This window comes from Poecilia formosa, unplaced genomic scaffold (genome assembly GCF_000485575.1).
Source record: "Poecilia formosa unplaced genomic scaffold, Poecilia_formosa-5.1.2 Scaffold120, whole genome shotgun sequence".
Classification (NCBI taxonomy): domain Eukaryota; kingdom Metazoa; phylum Chordata; class Actinopteri; order Cyprinodontiformes; family Poeciliidae; genus Poecilia; species Poecilia formosa.
Genome location: NW_006800059.1, coordinates 1,661,837 through 1,683,608, shown reverse-complemented (window position 1 = coordinate 1,683,608; position 21,772 = coordinate 1,661,837). Strand labels below are relative to the sequence as shown.

Here is a 21,772-nt window from a genome sequence, read left to right as displayed (position 1 = left end):
TATTTTGCTGGGTGCGTGTAGTTTTGTTTTTAGCTTTCTTTCTTTTATTTTTGTTTTTGTTGAATTCTTCATGTAGAATGTTTTTTGAGCTGAGTAGAATCACTGTCTTCTTTTGTAGATTTTTATAATTTTGCTGTTGTGGCATTGTTAAAAGTTGTCTTCATCTCAAGTATTTGTCCATCTTATTTACATGGAGATAATGATGCAGTTTTCCTCCTCATCGATGGAGGCAGAAATTATAATTGGTGGAGCACCAGCATCTCTGTGGCCGGCAGGGAGTTTAAAGTGTGTCTTGCTGGAGGGCACATCAGCAGCTACAAAAGCGGCAGCAGCTTCAGTGCGCATGTTCCTAACCTCGAACCATCAGCTGAAGCTCAAGGATAAAAAAAATCAATGGAGGGAATGATGACTATTTGTCACATTTTGCGGGTGAAATAAAAGAAAAATAAATCCCTGTACGGACTCTTTTGTGTTTTGGCTCCCGACGCCCCCTTGCGGCCCAGGTCTAACTTCCGTGACGTCAATTCAGCACTGGGAAGGAGACAGCTCCCTCCCCACCCCCTTCCTCCCCCCTAAAAAACCCAGCGCGCCTCACGTTGCATGGGTCCCCGGTTATTGATAACACCGTTTACCCGCTGGGATCCGTCCCAGTAACGTGGAACAACTCGTGGAAAATAGTCGCTGGGAACCGGAGAGGCTTGCCCGGAACGGAGGAAAACAACAACCAGCTCACTGAGGCGGACAAATACAAAGCCGAGCCCACCCTCTCACTTGACAACGCGACATCAACCAAGGCAAGAAAGGTATGGGAATGTCATGCCATCCGGTTAAATGCCGATTGAATGAGTAATCGGCATCACGGGGACGGTTTAGGCAGGTTTTTAACGGTGCGGTGGCTTCACGCCGCTCACACTGCACCAACAGAACTGATGCCTCCAAGAAGCGACTGATGGTCGATGAGGGCTACAAACATCATACTTGTGCACACAGAAAGCGCACATTGCGAAATATATGGAGAGTGTTGGTGCCAACGCTGGGTCCGCGTATACAGTCGCTGCGGCAGTCTCACTTGGCATGGACCATAGTAGGCTCGCAATTCATGCACGTCGGCTATGATGCTGTTGAGTGTCATCATCACATCCTCGGTTATTTAAAGATTGATCTTCCTGCGTGAGTGCGTGCGTGTGCGTGTGTGCGCGCGTGTACTCCCGCCTCGCACAGGCCCGTTGGATGTTTATTACCCGACACATTTGTTTTCGCGCTCTCATTTCACTCTCATGCAAGTGGTGCAGTAGAAGGCGCCGAGCTGTTGGACGGTATGTGCTTTCTGCTACATGTGCTTTCGCTCTCACACATGCCTTTCCCCGCCAATGCGCGGCTCATACATACGCACTGTGGTGGTTATGCAATTCTCCAGCGCACACAATGGGTCTTCACTGGGGTGCATTACTCTTGGTCAGGGCTGTCACACACTGATGCAGTTTGAAAGGGCAGGTGACCAGCAGGTGTGTTGAAGAGTGTAAGAACCTCCACGTCCACTGGTGGGTTCATTCATAAAGCCCATTTCCTCTGGCGATGACTCCTCTGGGCCGTCCTGGTTTCCCATTCACAGACAGACATGAGGATTCGCTACATTGCCTTGAAAAAGTGACTATGCCCCTTAAACATTTCACGTATTTTTCATGCTACAAACAAACACTTCAGTGGTTTTATGTAGATTTGATGCAATGGACCTTTTTTTTTTTTGCCACAGCTTCCAAACTGAATTTAAGTCTGGACTTGACTTCTAACACATCTGAACCGTTCAGTTTCAGCTCCAGCTGTATGAACTGGGTCATTGTTTGTTGCAGCACACAGCATGATGCTACCAACACCTTGTTTCCACAAAGTAATGGTGTTTTCAGACTTATTATTTTCAGTAACACACACACACACTGCATTTGTATGTTTGCCAAAAAGTTACATTAGGTCTCATGGAACCAGAGTCACTTCTTCCACGTTGGCTGTGTTTCTTACAGGGCTAATGGCAAGCACAACTTCTAATGGCATTTTTAAAAGCAACCTGCCACTCTTTCATACAGACACAATCAAAAGGTATTCAGTAGATTCTCCACCCTGAGCTGTGGATCTCTCCAGCTCCTCCAGAGTTACCATGAGCCCCATAGGAGCTTGTTTTATTGGATGGTCATGTCTGGGTTGGCTTGCAGTTGCCAACCCAAGCTCCATTTTCGGATGGTGGATTTTACACACCACGTGTTTTTATTTGTTTTAAAAATCCAAACCGTGTCTCCCTTTTTTTCCCTTCACAGTTACACACTTTATTTTGTTGTAAAAATGCCAGAAAATACACGGAACATTGAGGTTATAATCTGACAAAATGTGAAAAAGTTAAATAGTTGTGAATACTTTTTTTTATGTTGAATGATTTAGGGAAGTAAAGTCAGTGAAAATTTTACAAGACACTCATAGTGAGGATGCCAGTTTTTTTCCAGCTCTGGACACTTCAACATTTCAGTAACTCACTTTAAATATAGTTTGTTACCTTTAGATTATCATTTCATAGATGTTTTGTATATCTGTAACTATATGTTTTGTAATTAAATTTAAAACAAACCATTCTAAAAAAAACAAATTTCAAACATTTAGTTTTGTTGTTTTCCCACATTTTAGTGAAATTCCTCATTCTGAAATTTTACTGCTAAATATTAACAATTCAGATGTGTTTCATTCATAATCTTGGCCTCATGTTTTGTTTATTCTGCCAAAATTTGGTTGTGCTCAGGCCAATAATTTAATATTTTCAGGAAGAAAAGTTAGTGTCAGCTTCAACAGATATGTGTAAAGGCAGTCAATTCAGCACCGGACAGCTCCAAAAATGTAAAGCCGCTGGACTGTTCTGTAAGTTACTTTATATGTAGTTTCTCATTTGTATAACATGATGGGATGCTCAGATTAATTTTAATTTTTTTTTTAGTTTAGTTGTAAATACTTATTTTGTCAAAATTTTATTTATCTTTCCACTAACAAGCTTCTACGTTACATCACAAGACGCAATGCAATGGATATTTTTTTTTATTTTATTTGTAATTTATGTTTTTTTGTTGGGGAAAAAATTGGAAATGGTGAAATATGTGTAAGTGTTTGCAGAGAGAATCCGACAGGACTAGAACAGAAATCATTGTCAGTGGAGTTCTGGGAGTCGTTTCATTCCAGATTGTTAAAAAAAAAAAAACATGCTTTATCTGGTTAACTGAGACGCTTTTCAGGTCCAAGCAGTATTTTCTTGAGAACTGCTTCAGTGAAAATGACAGACTTTTCACTGAATGTTAGTTTAAGTCTGTTTTATTGCTAGTTAAAGTTAACCAATCATCTTTAAATTAGCAAAGAAAAACATGTTGGCCTATAGGACCTGTACTGAAATTATTCTAAATAAATACACTGGCTGTAGAGGTTTTGCTTTCCTTTTCAATCATATTTCATGTTTTGGCCACATTTCAACATATACTGCGTAATATTTTATATGTTTATTGATCAAAAATGTGTATGAGGGGATCATGTTGAGGGGTTAGTACCAAACAGATAAGCTAAACAACAGATTTGCACCAGTTAGTCTTGAAGACAGTGTACTTTATTGGGAGTCATTAGTGTCAAATTCTGCCACAAACATATAAGGTTGAACCTCTTGCAACTGAAGCAGAACTTAAATACTGGAGAATCTGTTTCAGAATCTGTGAAAAGTTGTTTGTCTGCCAAAATGTTTACCATGCCAGCTGAAAAGCTCAGATCTTGTGCTTCTTGTGATGTCAGCAACACAAATACACACCAAGCAAAAGGAGTTGTTTTTCTTTCAATGCACATTTTAAGAAAAAGTATATTCTTTGTGAAATCCTGCAGTGGAAATCTATACTTCATTATCCAGTAGTGTTATTTATTAGTGGGTAAAAAACAACAACAAATCTCTAGTGGATAGATATTTTTGTGATCTTGAACAGCAATTTTCTGGAGAGAACAACTAGATAAGCCAAAAAGCACATTCTGATGTGTTTGTTTTTCCCCTCTAGGCTTTTTTCTCACCTCTTCCTCCTCCATCCTCCCTAACCTGCAGTGTTGGGGAAACCCCTGATGAGTGGGACCTGTATCCATGAGCCCCGCGCCCCTTCCCCTTCCCTGTCAGGCTTCAGCACCCCCATCTCAGAACCCCCCTATCGGAGACTCGATGGAGACACCCCTGCCTGCACCCCCGAGACGGACCTGACCCCCACACAGTGTGTGCTTCGTAACGTACTGTCCATTGAACCCACCGTGCACGGGGCGCCAGGCGGCAGCAGCCCGAGCCCCAGCGATGGATGCACAGCCCACTTCGACAACAGCGTGCTAAAACTCCATGAACATGAGGCCTGTCAGTGTGGCGGCAGCGGCGGGGCCGAGGCGGGCCACAGTCCGGAGGCCGGAGCCGTCCGGAGCCAGTCGGAGAACAATAGGCTCCAGTCAGGCAGTGGAGGATTTTTGGAGGGACTATTTGGCTGCCTGAAACCAGTCTGGACCATGATTGGAAAAGCCTACTCCACTGAACACAAACATAACCAGGAAGGTACGACTCGCTTGTTCTCTGTCAGCCTCTGTGTTTGTTATTAGACGTTATTTTGTTGTGCTGTGCATTAAATTCAGCTGCAGGATGAAGAAACTACAACAAACTACATCAATAACTATCAGAATCAGCCTCGTTATCCAAAGATCAATCCGAAGTCTGAATAATTTTCTTGCCTTTGGACATGTCTAATATGTATATACTGTATATTTATCAGGAGTAGACATATTTACCATCATATCTAGAATGATTACATTTCAACCAAAGTGGAAGGACTAATAGATAAATCATTTGGCACTGAAAATTTGGGTAATCAAACAAAATTTATTGTTAATACATATGAGATTTATTTAGCTAAGTAAAAACAAACAAAAACAAAGAAATCTAAGGGTGAATTCACACCAGCTGGTTTTACATTCTTTTATGAACGCATAATAATTCAAATGAATGAAAAGGCAGGTCAAGGTTAAACACATTAGCCAATACCTAAAGTACTGACTGATTCTGGATTACTTTAGAGATTAATTACGTTTCAAATTAGCAAAAAAAAGTTTCTGTTCAATCCTAACTCTTGTTGAGATCCTACAAACAATCAAAAAGTGCCACGAAATTTTTCCTGTTTTCATGAATTAACTTTGATTGTTCTAATTCTTCACTTCAATTTCGCTCTCTACACACAAACCTGATAGCTGGCAGATCTAAAAATGTAAGAAATCCTTAAAATAGGACAAATCCGTCACAATCAAGCAGCTCTACCTTAAATAATTCAACAACAAACTGATATCTATCAGTCAAAATAGTTGTACAGAGACATTTCTAAGGCTTTATCCAAACATGGAGAAAATATGGACCGGCGGTGAACCTTCCCAGGTGTGGCCGACCTACCAAAATAACTCATGAATGACTCATCCAGGAGATCAGAAAGAACCCAGACAACATCTAAAACACTGCAGGTGTTTTTTCAGTCAAGGGCAGAGTTCATGCTAACATCTAGAAAGAAAAGGGGAAAAAATATCCTCCACAGGAGAGATCCAAACTGGTTACATTTACAACAAATCCTCCTGATTGAGCTGGCTGAATTAGAAAAAGTGAAAATTGTTCCCAAACTTAACAAAGCATTTCAGACAAAGTTCATTATGCTGACAGTCAAACATAGCAGTGGGAGTGTGATGCTCTGGGTCTGCTGTACTGTTCCAGGACCTGGACAACTCACTATGAAACGATGAATTTTACTCTTTAGCTGTATGAAGTCTGTCCATCAGTTTGTGACTTTATAATTATAGGTTCTGCAACAGTACGATGATCCAAAGCAAGTCCACCACCCTTTGGCTCAAAAATGTACGGCCTAGTCAAAGTCTGGACCCATTACTTTAAGCAACCATTCGTGCATAAAACCCATCAATAGAGCTAAGTCAAACAGCGACTTTTAGAAGTTTTGGAGCGGAGGCCAGAGTTCCTCGCCAGCGACGTAAACGACTCCCTGATGGTTATGAGAAACTGATTCATTAAGTTTAGGGGGCAACTACTGCTCTATACCGACTTATTTTCCTCTTTAACAAATTAAACCATGATTTGAAAAGGGCTTAATTAAGTCATATTTGTCTGGTATTAAAACTTATTTGATTATATGAGATATTAAATTATGACCTAAAGTAAAAACAGAAGAAATCTCTGAGGTAGCAAATATCTTTTCAAAGCTCTTAGAGATTTTTTAAGCCTACCCACATTGTTAGACCTCAAAGATGTCTCAGTAAAGTCCAAATTTGATGTATTTGTGTGCACTACCACTCTGAAATTGAACATGTAATGTGTAGACGGAATAAATAAAGTACGCAATTTAAATCTCCACCTCTGTAGACGAACATAAAGATTGTTAGCAGTTGTCATTTAAATGAGCTGGAGCTCACACAATTAAATTAAGCAGCAAGAAGACTAGTTACTGTTTTATACATTCAACTATTTTATATATTTTTAAAAATGTACCACTGCTGTTACGTCTGAAGCCCTGAAATGTAGTGGAGATAAAGCAAAACGTGGCAGAAGAAGATAAATCCAAGCCACTGAATCTGAAGCTATAATTAGAACACCACTTTATTATATTTATTCTATTAGAAAACTAACATTACTCATTACTTTCGGTGCTTACTGAGTGTTACCTCGTCCATCTGGCAGCGTGTCTGTGTTTTCAGTACCGTCAGCCCAGTTCAGTGAACGTCACAGCTGGTCAGGTGGGGAGAGGGAAACGGGTGGGGGTGGGGGGAGGGCATCCTGTGCATCATCATCCTCCGCAGCTGCTGCTCCCAAGAGATCTCAACCCTTCAGTGGACATCATGAAGAATTGATTTGTGTGTCTCTTTTACTCTCCCAGGCTTGTCTGTCTTTAGCGACCAAGCCTTCACAGCCATTTAAGCAATGTCAGTTTGACAGACGACAGACAGATTAAACTATGAGTGGATTGGTGGGTTTCTTTCCTCTGTGTTTTTCTTATCTATGGACGCGAATGCAATGGTTTGCTTGATAAAGTGCTGATGAGCCTCTTGTTAGACCATTGAAGTTGTTGGTGATTGTCCTTCTGATACAAACACAGGCCTGGTATTTGCTAACGCTCTCCAACTCCTACATGCTCGCAAGTTCACCTTATCTATCAGTGCCTTGCAAAAGGGTTCAGACCCCTTTTTACATTTTGTCATTTTGCTTCCATTTTGCTTCACTGTAGTTTACTGGGATTGCATCAGACAGGAAGTGCATTATTGTAAAGTGAAAGGAAGATGACTCGCGGTTTTCACGATTTTCTAAAAAAAAAGAAAAACTCCCCAAAAGTGAGGTGCTGCACATATAGAGCCAGCCTGAGCCATTACCTTTCATAAGCACCTTTCACTACAGTCACAGCTGCAGCCTTTTAGGGTTTGGCTCCACCAGATTTGCACATCTGGTGGAGCCAAAAGTACAAATGTACTTTGCAAAGCACAAATTCTCAATTGAATTTCAATCTGGACACTGACTAAGTCATTCTGACACGTGAATATGTCTTGATATAAACCACTTCTCTGTAGCTCTTGCTGTATGTTTGATGTGATCCAGTATGATCACACCGTGTGTCACCATGGGGATGGTGTGTTAAGTGCGATCTCCTGTGTTAATTTCATATAGTTAAGTGTTTTGCATGTAAACCAGACACCTCAATTTAGGTATTATTTGATCTTTTCCCACATGGGACTTCTTGTAAGTGGAGGATTTTATGTTTTTTCTTTTCAAAATGACTTTATTTTAACCACTCTCTGATAAAGCCCATATTTTTTGAGTGGATAAATAATCCTTGTCCTGTCAACAGATTATCTGCATCTCTTCCAGAGTCACTATGGGTTCTGCTTGCCATACTTTTTAAATTTGTGGATCACTTATCCAGTGGTTTCATTGATCTTCAGGATATTATTTGTTTACTAATGCTCTCTAACAAACTACTGATAGAATAGGTGCATTTATACTGAGATTTAATATAATTAAAATAACCTTTAAGATGCACAGCAATTAATTTAGGGATAACAAAAAAAAGGAGGTTAAAGACACATTATTTTTAAAATAATGTTACACCTTGACTCTTGTAAGTCTTGGCAACTTTGCTGTGATCTATTACATGAAACACCAATAAAACGCGATTAAATTTGAGGTTGTATAGTGATAAAATCTGAAAAAGCTCCCGTTTTATGACTTCTTTTCTAACGAACTACTAATTACCACAAAATACTGATATTCTGTAGATCATTATACAGTTTCATGTTTAATTCTGAGTTTGCGTTTTCGCTGGTTGGTGTTTAGAGTCCTGGGAGGTTCCTTTTGAGGAAATTTCTGACCTGCAGTGGGTGGGCAGCGGGGCACAGGGGGCCGTCTTCCTCGGGAAGCTGCACGGAGAAGAAGTGGCTGTAAAGAAAGTGCGGGACATAAAAGAGACCGAGATCAAACACCTGCGCAAACTCAAGCACCCAAATATCATCACTTTCAAGTGAGGAAGCCGTCGCTGTGACAACCTTTCAGTCATCTCCCCCTGATTGTTCTTCCCTTTTCTTTACTATCTGAATGACCTTCTTCCTTCCAGAGGTGTGTGCACCCAGGCTCCGTGTTATTGTATCCTGATGGAGTACTGTGCTCAAGGCCAGCTGTATGAGGTGCTGAGAGCGGGCCGTAAAATCACCCCCTCCCTCCTGGTTGACTGGTCCATGGGCATCGCAGGCGGCATGAACTACTTACACCTCCACAAAATCATCCACCGAGACCTCAAATCTCCGAAGTAAGACTGGGATCCATCAGCCTGAAGAAAATGTCTTTTTGGGAGAACGTCTCACAGCTGATTGTTTCCGTGTCGTTTTTAGCATGCTGATCACACATGATGACATGGTGAAGATTTCTGACTTTGGCACCTCGAAGGAGCTCAGTGACAAGAGCACCAAGATGTCATTCGCCGGCACTGTAGCCTGGATGGCTCCTGAAGTCATTCGGAACGAACCAGTGTCAGAAAAAGTGGATATTTGGTACGAATGGTGAACTTTTTACTTGTTCTTTTTTTATTATTAATTATTGCAGCAGTGTAACGCTGTAGTTAGGGCTGGACAACAAATCAATAACAATATCCTGATACACATAATCAGTATCAATGGATAATATGTCTGATATTCAACATATAGAAAATTTACTGAACTCTGATCCAGAACCGCACAGCATCATGGGGGATGTAGGCAGAGGAAAGGCTTTAGCCGCTCAACCTCTCACAGCTAGCTTAGCAAGGTTGGTGGAATCAACTACATAACTCACTCTGTGGTTACCTAGCAACTCACTTATTCCTTAGTTACCTAGCAACAAGGTGTTGAGTAACATGCCGCAGCAGCGGTTTCAAGTTTTGCCACCGTGCCTCATAACTGCTTAAAAAAAAAAAAACACAACAACATTGTGGAATGAAAACTGTGGATAAATCAGGAAAGGTCACTCCACCAGTTGGAGTATTTCAGATATTTAAAACAAAAAAACTAATCATTATTTATATCAACAATTATCAATACTGACTGATATTAAATGCTTATATCATAATAGGTTTTTAAGGCATATCCCCTAGCCACAGCGATAACTTTTACAAAAATATGCTTTTGACATATTTGTTAAAATTAGCATTTTGTCATTAATATGAGACCGATCATTTCTGAAAAGTGTGAGCTTCTTCACCTCCTCCCAGGGCTACTATTGCCCTCTGAAGAAATGTCAAAAACAACCAATCAGAGCCAGGAGGAGGGTCTTAGCGATGTCAGTAAAGCTTGTGTACATGCTGCTCAATGTTTATCTGCTAATGGTAGAGAAACAACAGGAAAATTGTTTATATGGCATCTTCTGTGGCCATGCTAACTAGCCTGAGCAGCTGTGGCAGCCTCTGCTGTAGCATAGCAGAGAGCAAGACGGAGGGTGCGAGCAGCATGTACATGAGCATTGATTGGTTGGTTCTGATGGAGCAGAGTATTAGCGTAGATGACACCAAGTCCACAGGGAGAAGGCAGACAAGCTTGATTATTTTTTAACTCTCACTACCTAAACTGTCTTGTGCTTTCTGTAAAAACACTTATGTCTCGGTTCAACTTAAAGGTCCTTCGGAGTGGTGCTGTGGGAGATGCTAACTGGGGAGATTCCCTACAAAGATGTTGACTCTTCTGCCATCATCTGGGGCGTGGGAAACAACAGCCTGCAGCTGCCTGTCCCTGAGAGCTGCCCTGACGGCTTCAAGATCCTCCTCAGACAGTGCTGGTGAGCACAGCCTGGATATGAATAGCAGTGCAGATGATTTTAATGATGAGGGCTGTGGAGCCAGGCTCTGAGAGTGGCTGTACAGGGAGGTGTTAGTGTGCAGTTTTAAGGACTTTATTGATTTTACTGTGCATGGGCCGTGTACACAGCTGTGTTTCCTGTTTTGGGTGTGCAGGAACTGTAAGCCCAGAAATAGGCCCTCTTTCCGACAGATCCTCCTTCATCTGGATATAGCCTCAGCTGATGTTCTCTCCACCCCACAGGAAACGTACTTTAGGTCTCAGGTATGGCTGCTTTCATTTTTATTATCTGCTTTTTATTGATTTTAGTGTGCATTCATGTACTTCTCCAGGCAAAAGTTTACACAGACTGATTACAAGGATGTATGTAGTATCAATTTTGGACTTTTAATGTTTCAAATGAACAGTTTATTGTTTTGGTTGACTGCAAAATACTCGATAATTTGTACATACCACTGCATGTTGATGTACACAAGCAGACACACACACACACACACACTCACAAAGTAATCAGTTAAATGAAATGCCACACAAGAGAGGCAGTGTGAGCGGTGCAGAGTTGGTGAACAGAAATGTGCTCTCATCAGGCTGAATGGAGAGAGGAGGTGAAACAGCACTTTGAGAAGATTAAATCCGAGGGCACTTGTCTTCATCGGCTCGACGAGGAACTGATTAACCGCCGCAGGGAGGAGCTCAGGTTTGTTTGTCTCATGTATATTCATAGATTTTATCTTAAGAGCTCATACTCCGCCAAAATATATATGTAAATGTACAGTCCTGTGAACTTTTGCACCCTTTGTTACGTTACGCCTGCAAACTTCAGACTTACATGATAGACAACCTGAAGGTAGTGCATGGTTACAAAGTAGACCTGCAATGAATTATTATTTTAGTAATTCGATTATTCTGACAATTAATCAGATGAAAAAGAAATAATTTAACCACTTAAACCTTTTTATGAAGTGTTAGAATAAATCAAATTTCTAATCAATTCCTTTATTAAATAAGAAAGTATACACTTTATTGCTTAAAATGCAATAAGTATAATAATAAAATAAAATAATAAAATGCATCTGCAGCTAAAAATGCATCAAACATCAACATGTGAAAAGCTCAGTCCTTTCTGCTTGACTAAACATCAATGCGGTGTAGGACTAATCTCTTAATTATTTTTTGGATTAACTGATTAATAACACAGAAGGTGTTTAATAGGAGATTTTATTTGATTTTTTTTAAAGAATTTGAATCAGGTAAAGCTAAAGGAGTTCTGGATAGAACATTTTTACAGACAAAGTTTTTTTTTAAAATCTTAACTCCAAAATGTGTAATATTTGTAAACCTTCGGCTTAATTACTGCTCTGAGTATGTTATTTTTTTTTCAGCAAATTACCCTTTTTTTAGTCTACATACTCCAGTTAATGATTCATTGATTACTAAATTAGTTGATGATTATTTCAATAATTGATTCATGACAATCCGATTAATTCTTTCAGACCTAAAGTGAAAGAAAAACGGAAATATGTCTATATTTCCTTTTTTAAACAATCAAAAAAGTGAATCATGCATTTGTATATCCATCCCTCTTTCTAATTGTACCTTTGAGGTATAAAATCAAGAGCAATCAGACATCTGAGCAAGTCACTCACTTAATAAATAGCATCCACCTGTGTGCATTTTAATCTCAGTATCAATCCAGCTGTTTTGTGAAAGTCTCAGATGTTTGTTAGACAATATTAGCGAACAAAGTTGTGAAGAAGAAGAAGAAGAAGAAGAAGAAGAAGAAGAAGAAGAAGAAGAGCTTTTCTTGTAGAAAGCTTTGTTGTTCTAATGTTATTTTCTATCTGCTGAGCTCACTCAGCCTTTTGGAGGTAGTGACTTTACTGTCAACACAAATTAATAATGAAAGTGCCGTTCCAACATACAGTTTGTATTACATTACCTAATGTAAGTATTAATTTAATGTTTTCTTGAAAAAATAGTCTAGAAAAGCACGTTACTCTTTTCAGATTTTTATTTGTAAAATAATAAAATGCATTTTTGGATAGTAATTTGACAAGTTGTCAAAAAATAAATAAATCAAGGAAGTGGATATTTTTTGCATGAAGCCATTTTTCTCCGTTCACCACTTTTTGATGCCCTTCCTTTGTCTGTCCCTGCAGATGGTATAAGTGCCTTGAGTGCACGTCTGTTGAAGAGGGTCTGGATTCTCTCATGTAGATTCACAATGACAAGAACCACTTCTTCCTTTTTTTCAGGCATGCTTTGGACATTCGTGAACACTATGAGAGGAAACTGGAGAGGGCCAATAACCTTTACATGGAGCTCAGTGCTGTGATGCTGCAGCTGGAGCTTAAAGAGAAAGAATTGCAGAAGTACAAATACATTTATTGAAGCATGTTTAAATACCATTGATGTTAAAAAATAATATGCCTCGGGTATTTTGGTTTGAATTGATCATTTCCTTTCAGGAGAGAGCAGTCTTTGGATAAAAAGTATCCGGGTTTGTTCAAGCACCACAGCTCGCGACAGAGCAGCTCTTCCAACTCCATGGACAAGCTCATCAAAAAAAGAAATGTCCCACAGAAACTGCCCTCCGGAAAGAGGTGCGACGTTTCTCTGCTTCTGCCTGCATTTGACAACAGAGTAGTTCTGAAATAGGGCTGGACAATAAGTCAATAACAATATATATCACAATGGACACATGATCATTATCAATAGATGATACGACTGATGAAAGTTTCAGTAATTCATATTCAGATCCAGAACTGCACTGCATTCTGGGGGATGTAGGCAGAACCAGGAATGATGTGATGATTCGAAGGAGTTTCTTCGAGCTATTTTTTTTTTTAACTTTTGTTAGAAAAGTTCTGGTGTTAATCTCAAAATTTTCCAGTTTTATTCTAGCAAATTTTTGACTTTTCAAACTCAGTTTTTTTTTTAAGAAAATCTATGAGATTCATCTAAAAAATTCTGAGTTTTTTCTAGCCAATATTTGACTTTTCAAGCCCTAAAATTTCCTTGTTTTTTGTCAGAAATGTTCTCCTTTTTTCCTATCTAAAATAGCCCTAACACACCAGCTTATAAATCAGGTAAGGTTACGTCACTATTTGTCAATATTTCACTTATTTAAATACAAAACTAATCAATAATAATTGATACTGACTGATACGAAATGCTGATATAATGATACTTTTCAGCCATATTGTCCAGCCCTATTTTGAAAAGAATAAATATTCATGTGGCTGACAGAGGGAAACTGCTGACGATTCTCTTTCCCCTTTTTAGACCAGACATCCTGAAGTCTGAGGTAATCCTTCCCAAAATGGATTCCTCTGTGATGCAAGTCACGATCCCCGCCTGCCCCAACAGGAGCTCCACTTCTCCCAGCCGGTGTCGGAGAGTAAAAACCCGCCATCGCAAGTCCGGTAAGGGCAGCAGCGGGGATCTAGCTGGTCTCAAAGCAAACCAGTCCTCCTCCAACAGGGAGACGTCAGCGCAGGCTAACAACGCCGCCACCACCAACAACCCCAAGCAGCTCCTGGAGCCGGCGGCGGCCCTGCGAGGTCTCAGCCACGAGCAGCAGCAGAGGCAGCTGTCCTCCTCCAGCCCAGACCTCATCTGCACCACACTGGAGGCGGAGGGCCAGAGGAAAAGGGAGCCCACGGCCAGCGGACTGGAGAGAGGGGGCAGCCTCAGCGCCTCAGCTGGGTTAGGGGGGTCAGAGGGCGGGGTTGGGGGCCTGGATGACCTCACAGAAACGCCTCCACGCAGCGACACTCCCAGCGAGGACGCCGCGTCGTTCCCGTTCTCCAGCAGCCCAGATTCGCCATGTGGGAGAGGGGCAGCTGGAAGAGGATCGCTGGGATCTCCTCGTCTTCCTCATGACGGCGACGACAAGGATGAAGGAGCCAGCGCCGTGAGGATACCTCGGGGGGCTTCCGGGGGGATCGGGACTCAGCACCTGACACCTTCAGCCATTTTGTACAGGGCAGCTATCACACGCAAGCAGGTAGAGGTCTGACTAAATGTTCAGGTTCCTCAGCAGGCCTATTATGGGACGCTGTTTGTAAAGTAAAAATAAACAACAATCATTTCTAGGCCAGTCTCAATACACAATAAATAAATTAATCCCTTGATAGATTAAGATAAGATTTGCAAGATTTATCATTTTTCTCTTTCTACCAAAAGTTGGATGAAAAAAGACTTCAGTCCTTTCTTTGACAGACTATTTTGACTTCATAATTCATTTTATTTGTTATTTCTGTTGTTTTGTGTATTTATTTTGGATATTTAAAATCTCTTCCAGTTCCAAAGCATTGAGCTTTGAGAATGTGTTCTTGCATTATTACTACATCATCACCATTATGTCATTTGAAAATGGTCTCAAAACAACAATATTATCATTTATCGCAATAATTTCTGGGACAATTTATCCTCAAGAAACATTTGTTGTTGTCACAGTCCTAATAATTTCATTACAAAAAATTCTGTGTTCAAATTTCAAAGTCATGTTTTCATCATATTATTTACACATTCATAAATGTCAGCGTTCCAATATTTAATTTGGAGCTAAATATTTAGTTTGCAAACTGAATATTTAGTTATCAAATAAATACGTAATTTGGAGCTGTTAGTTACTAGGTAAATATTTAGCTAGCAACTTAAACATTTAGTTTGAAAATGAAATGTTTAATTTGGAAATAAAATTGGAAGATAAATATTTAGTTAGTTCTCTATAATTAAACCAAATCATTGCTGTTCATTTTTTACTGTGTCACTTTACAAACGGCACCGAATGCCTTCTGAGCGTTTTCTGATTTGCACATTTTTCTGGTTTTTCCTACAGAGGCGTGGGGTGTCATCCGAAGAGGAGGAGGGTGAAGTTGACAGTGAGGTTGAGTTGCCACGGAGACGGTGAGTAACTTGCTGTCCTTCGTCACTGGAAAATTCCCTCAAGCCACACTCCATCTCTGACAAGTCACGGATTTATTAATAGAAATACGAATAATTTTCCCAGGTTTTAATTAATTTATTTGTTTATTTCATTCATTTGCAGCACATGTGTCAAACTCAAGGCCCGTGGGCCAAATCAGACCTGCCGTAGCTTCTTATGAGGCCTTCTAGACTGTAGAGGGCCACAAAAAAAGAAATAGTTGTGTGCCTGGATATTATTTAATCAATAAAATCAAAGAAGCTTTTATCTGTATACTGCTTTCAGGAAGTACTCATTTTATCCAGAGACAACAATTTAGTAGTATTTCAACAGTTTGTTTATAGGTTTTATCAATACATCTTACCACACAGAGCCCTTTGAGGACATTCAGGATCTTTATATGACCCAAAATGAAAGTGAGTTTGACACTCTCAAATTACAGTTTAACATTACCATGTTACATATAAGCAAAAGTTTTGAGTGAAAAGTTGTAAGTGGAAGAAAAAAAAAGTATTTTATAATCTACCCTTTGTCTCAAACGTCAATTTGCTATATCATAAACAGCTAAGCGTGCATATAGATACATCTCTAAACACAGAACATGCAGTGTATATGTAACAGGGTTTTATTTTATGAACGTTACAGATGTGAAGTTTGTCGAAATCGGTTTATTTATTCTTTGAGTTAGTTTTGTTTTGTCAAAAACTCGTTTTCCCCTGACATTTATTGCTACGTAAGTTCGTTGGTGGTTACCGTAGCAACCAGTAACTGACAGCTCTTTCTGTCGCCATTTGTAATTTTGGGCAGAAGCAGCTGGATGGATTTTAATCACCAACTTGATTTTCTCTATTGTTACAATAAATACAGTAAATCTGCCACACTACTAAATAATACTGAGTCAATATACTTTGATAGAATATTACATTTTATTAAATATAAAATAAATAAGTAAATATTGATCTAATCTCAGTGTTGTGCTTTAGACAGATTGTCATATTTTTAGGTTTTCAGAAACAAGAATCTATTAAATCTTAGGATTTAAAAAAAAAAAATTATTTATTTGTCTCTCTAGCCGTCCGACCAGCATCACCAAGTGCCAGTCGGTTTCCACCTTCAGCTCAGAAAACCTCTCGGTGTCAGACGGCGAGGAGGGCCACACCACTGACCACTCTCACAGTGGCACGCCCGACGTCGTCAGCACGAACACGGACGACAGGTTGGATGACCGCAGCGATGACCTCCTCTCCCAGGGGTCAGAGATCCCGGCAGACAACACCGATCCTGCACAGGCGTCTGACGGCCTGTCGGAAAGGGATGGCGCTCCGGGCCAGAGCAAAGCTCAGCTGGACACCGGGCAGAATCCTAATGAGGTAAAGGAAACTCCACAGAGGTTTGCATGTGTCAGTTAGTGTTGTGCTTTCAGGAAAGAGAAAAGAGCAACACGACTAACTCAAAAAAACCCCCAAAAAAACAAAACAAAACAAAGAAAAAAACTATATGTTGCTAAAATTAGATGTAAGAATCTCATTGGCACCTGTTATTTTATGTTACAAAAAAAAACAAAAAAAAAACAAAGAAAAAAACTATATGTTGCTAAAATTAGATGTAAGAATCTCATTGGCACCTGTTATTTTATGTTACAGCAAAACAACCCAAAAATTTAATTTTGTTTTATACGACAGATCAACAGAAAAGTCACAAATAATTTAAAGACTTTGAAAGGAGTAAATTATATATATATGTGTTCTTCACAAAAAAATCCACTGCAACCAACTGCCAAAACTAAAAAAAAATAACATATTTTAAATCCATATTTTCTGAGGAGGTCCACTTGGTTTTTAGAGAACATTAGTGAACAGACAGGTTATGGTGAAGGTTTTGGAGAAGTTTAAAACAAGATTAAGTTATAAAACAGTCCCATGATTTAAAGATCTTATAAGAAAGAATGCCAAATCAAAACTCCCGTCTACATTCATGAACCTATGAACAGAGCTACACTGGGTTGGCTCAGGAGAAAGAATATTATTTACTGGACCAAATAAAACTCCTGAGGTGGTCATAATGCAGCAAAATGTACGTCTGTTTCTTTTGCACATTAAGTTGACTTAGTCTGATTCTAATGTTGAAATAACTTAAACTGGAAACTTTACTGTAGCACAGATGTACTTGAAAATAGCGGTACGTACTTAAAATTTAAATTACTGCATCGTCATATTTTTGGCAGAAGAGAACAGCAATGATTTGACTTGATTAATTTTAAAAAAAAAAATGTAGATTTAACTGGGATTATATTAAGATAAAATTAGTGACTACTTGATTTGCTCTAATTGCTAGTTCTTTTTATAAACGTAAGTATATAATTGAGTTTTTTAAAATTATTATTATTTTCAGCATACAAACAACAATATCTACTCCACCAAGCTAGAGAGTTTTTGCAACTACTCTCAGGAGAATATTTTAACATAGTGGATGAGTCTGTTACCTTTAAAATCTTGATTCAGAAGTCAGTAATTCAGCATGAGGTGATACTATTTTCTTCAGGTTGCGTTCAGATCAAACTTGTTTCCACTTATTACACAGAGTATTTTACAGAAAAAGGATAAAGTTGTTCACTTAACCCTTTCATGCATAGTGGTCACTACAATGGACAGTATCTAAAAGCCATTTTCTTGCTCTTCTTGTGGATTTTTATGTTATAAATGCGCACAGACCACTGAAGTGGACACTAATGCATCATAAAATATACCATCAACTACTGGCCATCAGATGCAAGTGCAAGAAATTAATATTGTTAAATCCAATATGGCCGACAGACAAAAAAAAAAGCATGCCAACCGACCCGGTCTCTCCTTCTACTGTAGACGACTCTGGCAGGTAAAAAAATATTGTGACAACAGATAACCCCTAAAGAACAACACTACTGATGTGTTTTTCAAATAACAGCGTTGTATTTGGAGAAAATTACAATTGATCACCTAAAAAAAAAATTATATATAAAAAAATGTTTTTTGTTTGTTTTTTTTTACAAAAATTTTTTTTGCCTTAAGAAAACAAAAAAAACATTTGGAAAAAATCCTGACATAAAGGATCATAATTCATGCATGAAAGGGTTAAATTAGCATTTGTTGTTCCCTCCCAACAACAAATTTGCTAAATTAATCCATATAAACCGATTGTGTGTAATCCAGACAAAATAGCATATAATTTGGGAAGATTTGAATGAGAAAAATAGTTTTCAAGCCAAAAAGTGTACACACCACTGTAAAAAATAACTCAAATAACTGAATATCATTTTCCACGTATATCCTGGATGTGACTGTTTTTCTTTTCATTTTTTCTTCAGAACCGGGCCTTGTGTGATGATTCTGACTGCGACAGCGCCGAGCTGGACCAGTCAGGCAGCGGAGAGCCCAGTCGGCCTCCCAGTGCCGGAGCGTGGGTGTCGCCATCCCAACCCTATCAAGGGTCTCCACAGACGCCCCACACAGGACATCCTCCATAGATCACCATGCGCAAAACAAAGACCTCCGGCCACCCTACTATGAGCAACCATCACAGGCGCACACCAACCTCTCAGTGCAGTACATTACTGTTGCCATGAAGAACCACACCTACAACGACACTCAGACAATGACAAGCAGCTTATGGTGTCTCATAAGTTTGTTGGCGGGTAAACCTGTATCAGATGACATAGGTCGTTTGGCGTAAACACGACAAATATAATCAGATACTGTATTTTGGCAGCTTGTGACATCAGTTAAATGTCATTTACGTTGAGTAGGGTTGTTTTTAGGAAACATAGTTACCACGTTAACCTTAGGCACTACGCCAGTTCAGCAAAAACCCATTATTAGATGTGCACGCATGCACAAGAAGATACTACACTCTTTAAAGTAGTCCTTAAAACACTTTAACCCTCACTCTGGGAGCATTATCCATGACTCTCCACACTCTAATGCATCAAATACTAATGAGAAATAATGTAAATATACAGTAAGAACCACAAGAAATGTCTAACTTTATTTTATATGTAAGATAAAATGTAAGATTAAACTGTATGCAGCCCTGTGAACAAATGCATGACTACATTTATGGTTTATGGTTATGGTTTATTTATGGTTTGAATGTGTCTGTTTTCTATTTTGTGAAAGTTTACACTTTTTTAATCCTGAAAGTCTTACTTTAGTTATCTACTTTTTGTTTAATAAATGTCGGCATCACAAAAGAAAAAAAAAAAAACCCAAAACGACAAATGAAACCATCATAAAAACACTTTAACAGGGAATTCAGTAGGTGATACATTATTTCTGAACTCTTACTGAGTTTTAAACTAACGACATGCGTATGGTTTTTATTGGGTTTAGTAAATCAGCAACAAAAAGAAAGATTTTAGGGATCACTCAAAATGCACCTCTACCATTTTCAACTTGACGTTGTTATAGAAACATAAAATGTCTGCACAGAATCTTGTGTTTTTGATTTCCCCAAGTCTGATTCAAAGTGTGCTAAATTACAAAAAAAATGACGGTATATTATTGCTTTAAAACATTTTAGGAAGGGCAGACATATCTTCCTTTTTCCACCAATTTTTCAAAGTTATTAATCCCAATGCACCTGTGCTAGCTGCTAATGCTGACTTAGGTTTATTGGTCCTGCTGATCTGAGGAACCAGGCCTAAACCGTCTTACGACTACACTTTGTCCTTGGTGACCATCATCACATTTATAAAGATAAAATGATTATTTTTTATTTCAACTTCACCAACTTTTCTCACTTGTAAAATCTGGCACTGATTTTGCAAAACGCTTGGTGCTAGCTGCTAATGCTAAGTGATTTTTCTTATTTTTTTAACTAAAGACCATAAACGTTTTAATTTTGCGCTTTGTCCTTGCCGATAACATTCTCAAGCGAAAGCGGATTTGTTGAAGCAGGAACATATATTTTTAAGTTTTGCCAATTTTTACTTGTAAACATTTGGCTCTAAAGTTTATTTCAATGCAAACTGAACCATTTCTTAACGCTAACTGTTTGTTCTAATGAACTAACAATTTAAACCTTTTATTACAGCGCCTTGTCCTTACTTATATCACAACTGACAACTTAATTTGTTTAGGCAAGGCCATTTTTTTTTTCTTTTTCATTTTTACCAATTCTTATCTCCTGTAAAACTTTGCCGCTAATATGTATTACAATGCACACTATGCTAGCTGCTAATGATAACTAAAGTCTTTTGGGCCTGCTGACCCAAAAGTCTGAAACAAACTAAAGAACTTAAACCTTTTCCACACTGCACTTTGTCCTTGTTGACCAATATCACAAAAGAATCGATTTTGATCAAGCAAGATTTTTTTTTTAATCAATTTTACCTCATTTGTAAAAATTCACCATTAATAACATTAATAACTGCTAATGCTAACTGAAGTTGTTTAGTGTTGAACAGCCTTAGTTAGTCTTAAGCAGCTGCAAAGTTGTAACATAGTTAAACACACACTGCTTCTAATGCCATATGTTCTCCACTTTTGACCTCCTGCAGACTTATTCACAAGAGGCAAAGTTTAGTTTTAACCTTACTAGATCATGTTGCTAAAATTAAATCCTGTGCAGTCAGTTCTTAAGATATGAAGAACCCAGTGAACTGTTACTGAAGCTACACAAAGCTCAATAGAACATTTTGGCTTTTTTTTATTTCATGCAACTACAGGGTTAGCAAAGGGCTTATCACCTTGGTAGGGTGCACAAACACTTCCAAGTTTGAAAGTTTCCCTTTATGTTGACGTTCCATGAAAGAAGCATTGAAAGAAGTCACAGTTGTTGAATCTTAATATTAATCAACGTGTAATTTAGGAGGTGATCTTTGTTTTTTGTAATGAACCAAAAGGCCTCCTTGGACTTCATGATGTTTGCAGGCCTCTTAGAAACCTCAACCTTTCCTTTGACCCTTTAAGGCGACTGCAGGAGTAGCTGAATAAATAATAGAGCACTTCTCCATGGTGGTTTCTAGAAAACTAAGTATCCGTTGGGTTTAAGTATCTATTTTGTTTTTATACAGCATTGCACATTGTACCAGTACCATAGAAATTATATCAAAAGCAGAATATAATGAGCAAGAGTAAATAACGTATTGGTTAAAAACAAATGTGTGAACTTTAAAAATAAGGGGCCATGTTATAGCTGCAGTTTATTCTGTTGCTGTGTCACGTGAGACAGCTGAATGAGAAATAAATTATTTTCAATGACTTTAAGCATGTCCAAAATGTTGCAATGTCTTTTCTTTACACTTCAGAAAAACATACATGAGAATTGTCAAAAACTGCATTTATTTCAGGAATTGGTCTAAAAAAAATGCAACTTTTGACAAATTCTAGTTCCTTCATGTAAATAATTTTATTCACATTCCAGGGTTATATATAGCGCCACAGGGTTCAGTGCTCAGGCCAATTCTCTTTAGCT

At 38.7% G+C, this 21,772-nt stretch overlaps 1 protein-coding gene across 2 annotated transcripts; it reads left to right on the top strand.

Annotated features, from left to right (window-relative positions):
• The first annotated feature begins 519 nt into the window (after nt 1-519).
• On the top strand, nt 520-21,564 carry map3k12 (mitogen-activated protein kinase kinase kinase 12). 2 transcript variants are annotated; one of them, XM_016675740.1, is made up of 14 exons: nt 520-803; nt 4,106-4,591; nt 8,405-8,588; nt 8,682-8,873; nt 8,956-9,114; nt 10,211-10,369; nt 10,545-10,653; nt 10,977-11,086; nt 12,645-12,761; nt 12,858-12,992; nt 13,675-14,398; nt 15,236-15,303; nt 16,395-16,692; nt 18,666-21,564. In XM_016675740.1, the coding sequence occupies exons 2-14, from the start codon at nt 4,123-4,125 to the stop codon at nt 18,822-18,824; spliced, it is 2,883 nt and encodes a 960-aa protein (XP_016531226.1). In that variant the 5' UTR covers nt 520-803; nt 4,106-4,122; the 3' UTR covers nt 18,825-21,564. The 2 variants fall into 2 exon arrangements, with proteins under 2 accessions (XP_016531226.1, XP_007560897.1); XM_007560835.2 differs by having other exon boundaries at nt 4,062-4,591.
• The last annotated feature ends 208 nt before the right edge of the window (nt 21,565-21,772 follow it).

Coding starts and splice junctions, on each gene's coding strand:
- map3k12 (XM_016675740.1), top strand. CDS start 4,123: ATGAGTGGGACCTGTATCCATGAGCCCCGCGCCCCTTCCCCTTCCCTG. Junction 4,592..8,404: donor ACACAAACATAACCAGGAAG/GTACGACTCGCT, acceptor GTTGGTGTTTAG/AGTCCTGGGAGGTTCCTTTT. Junction 14,399..15,235: donor CAGCTATCACACGCAAGCAG/GTAGAGGTCTGA, acceptor TTTTTCCTACAG/AGGCGTGGGGTGTCATCCGA.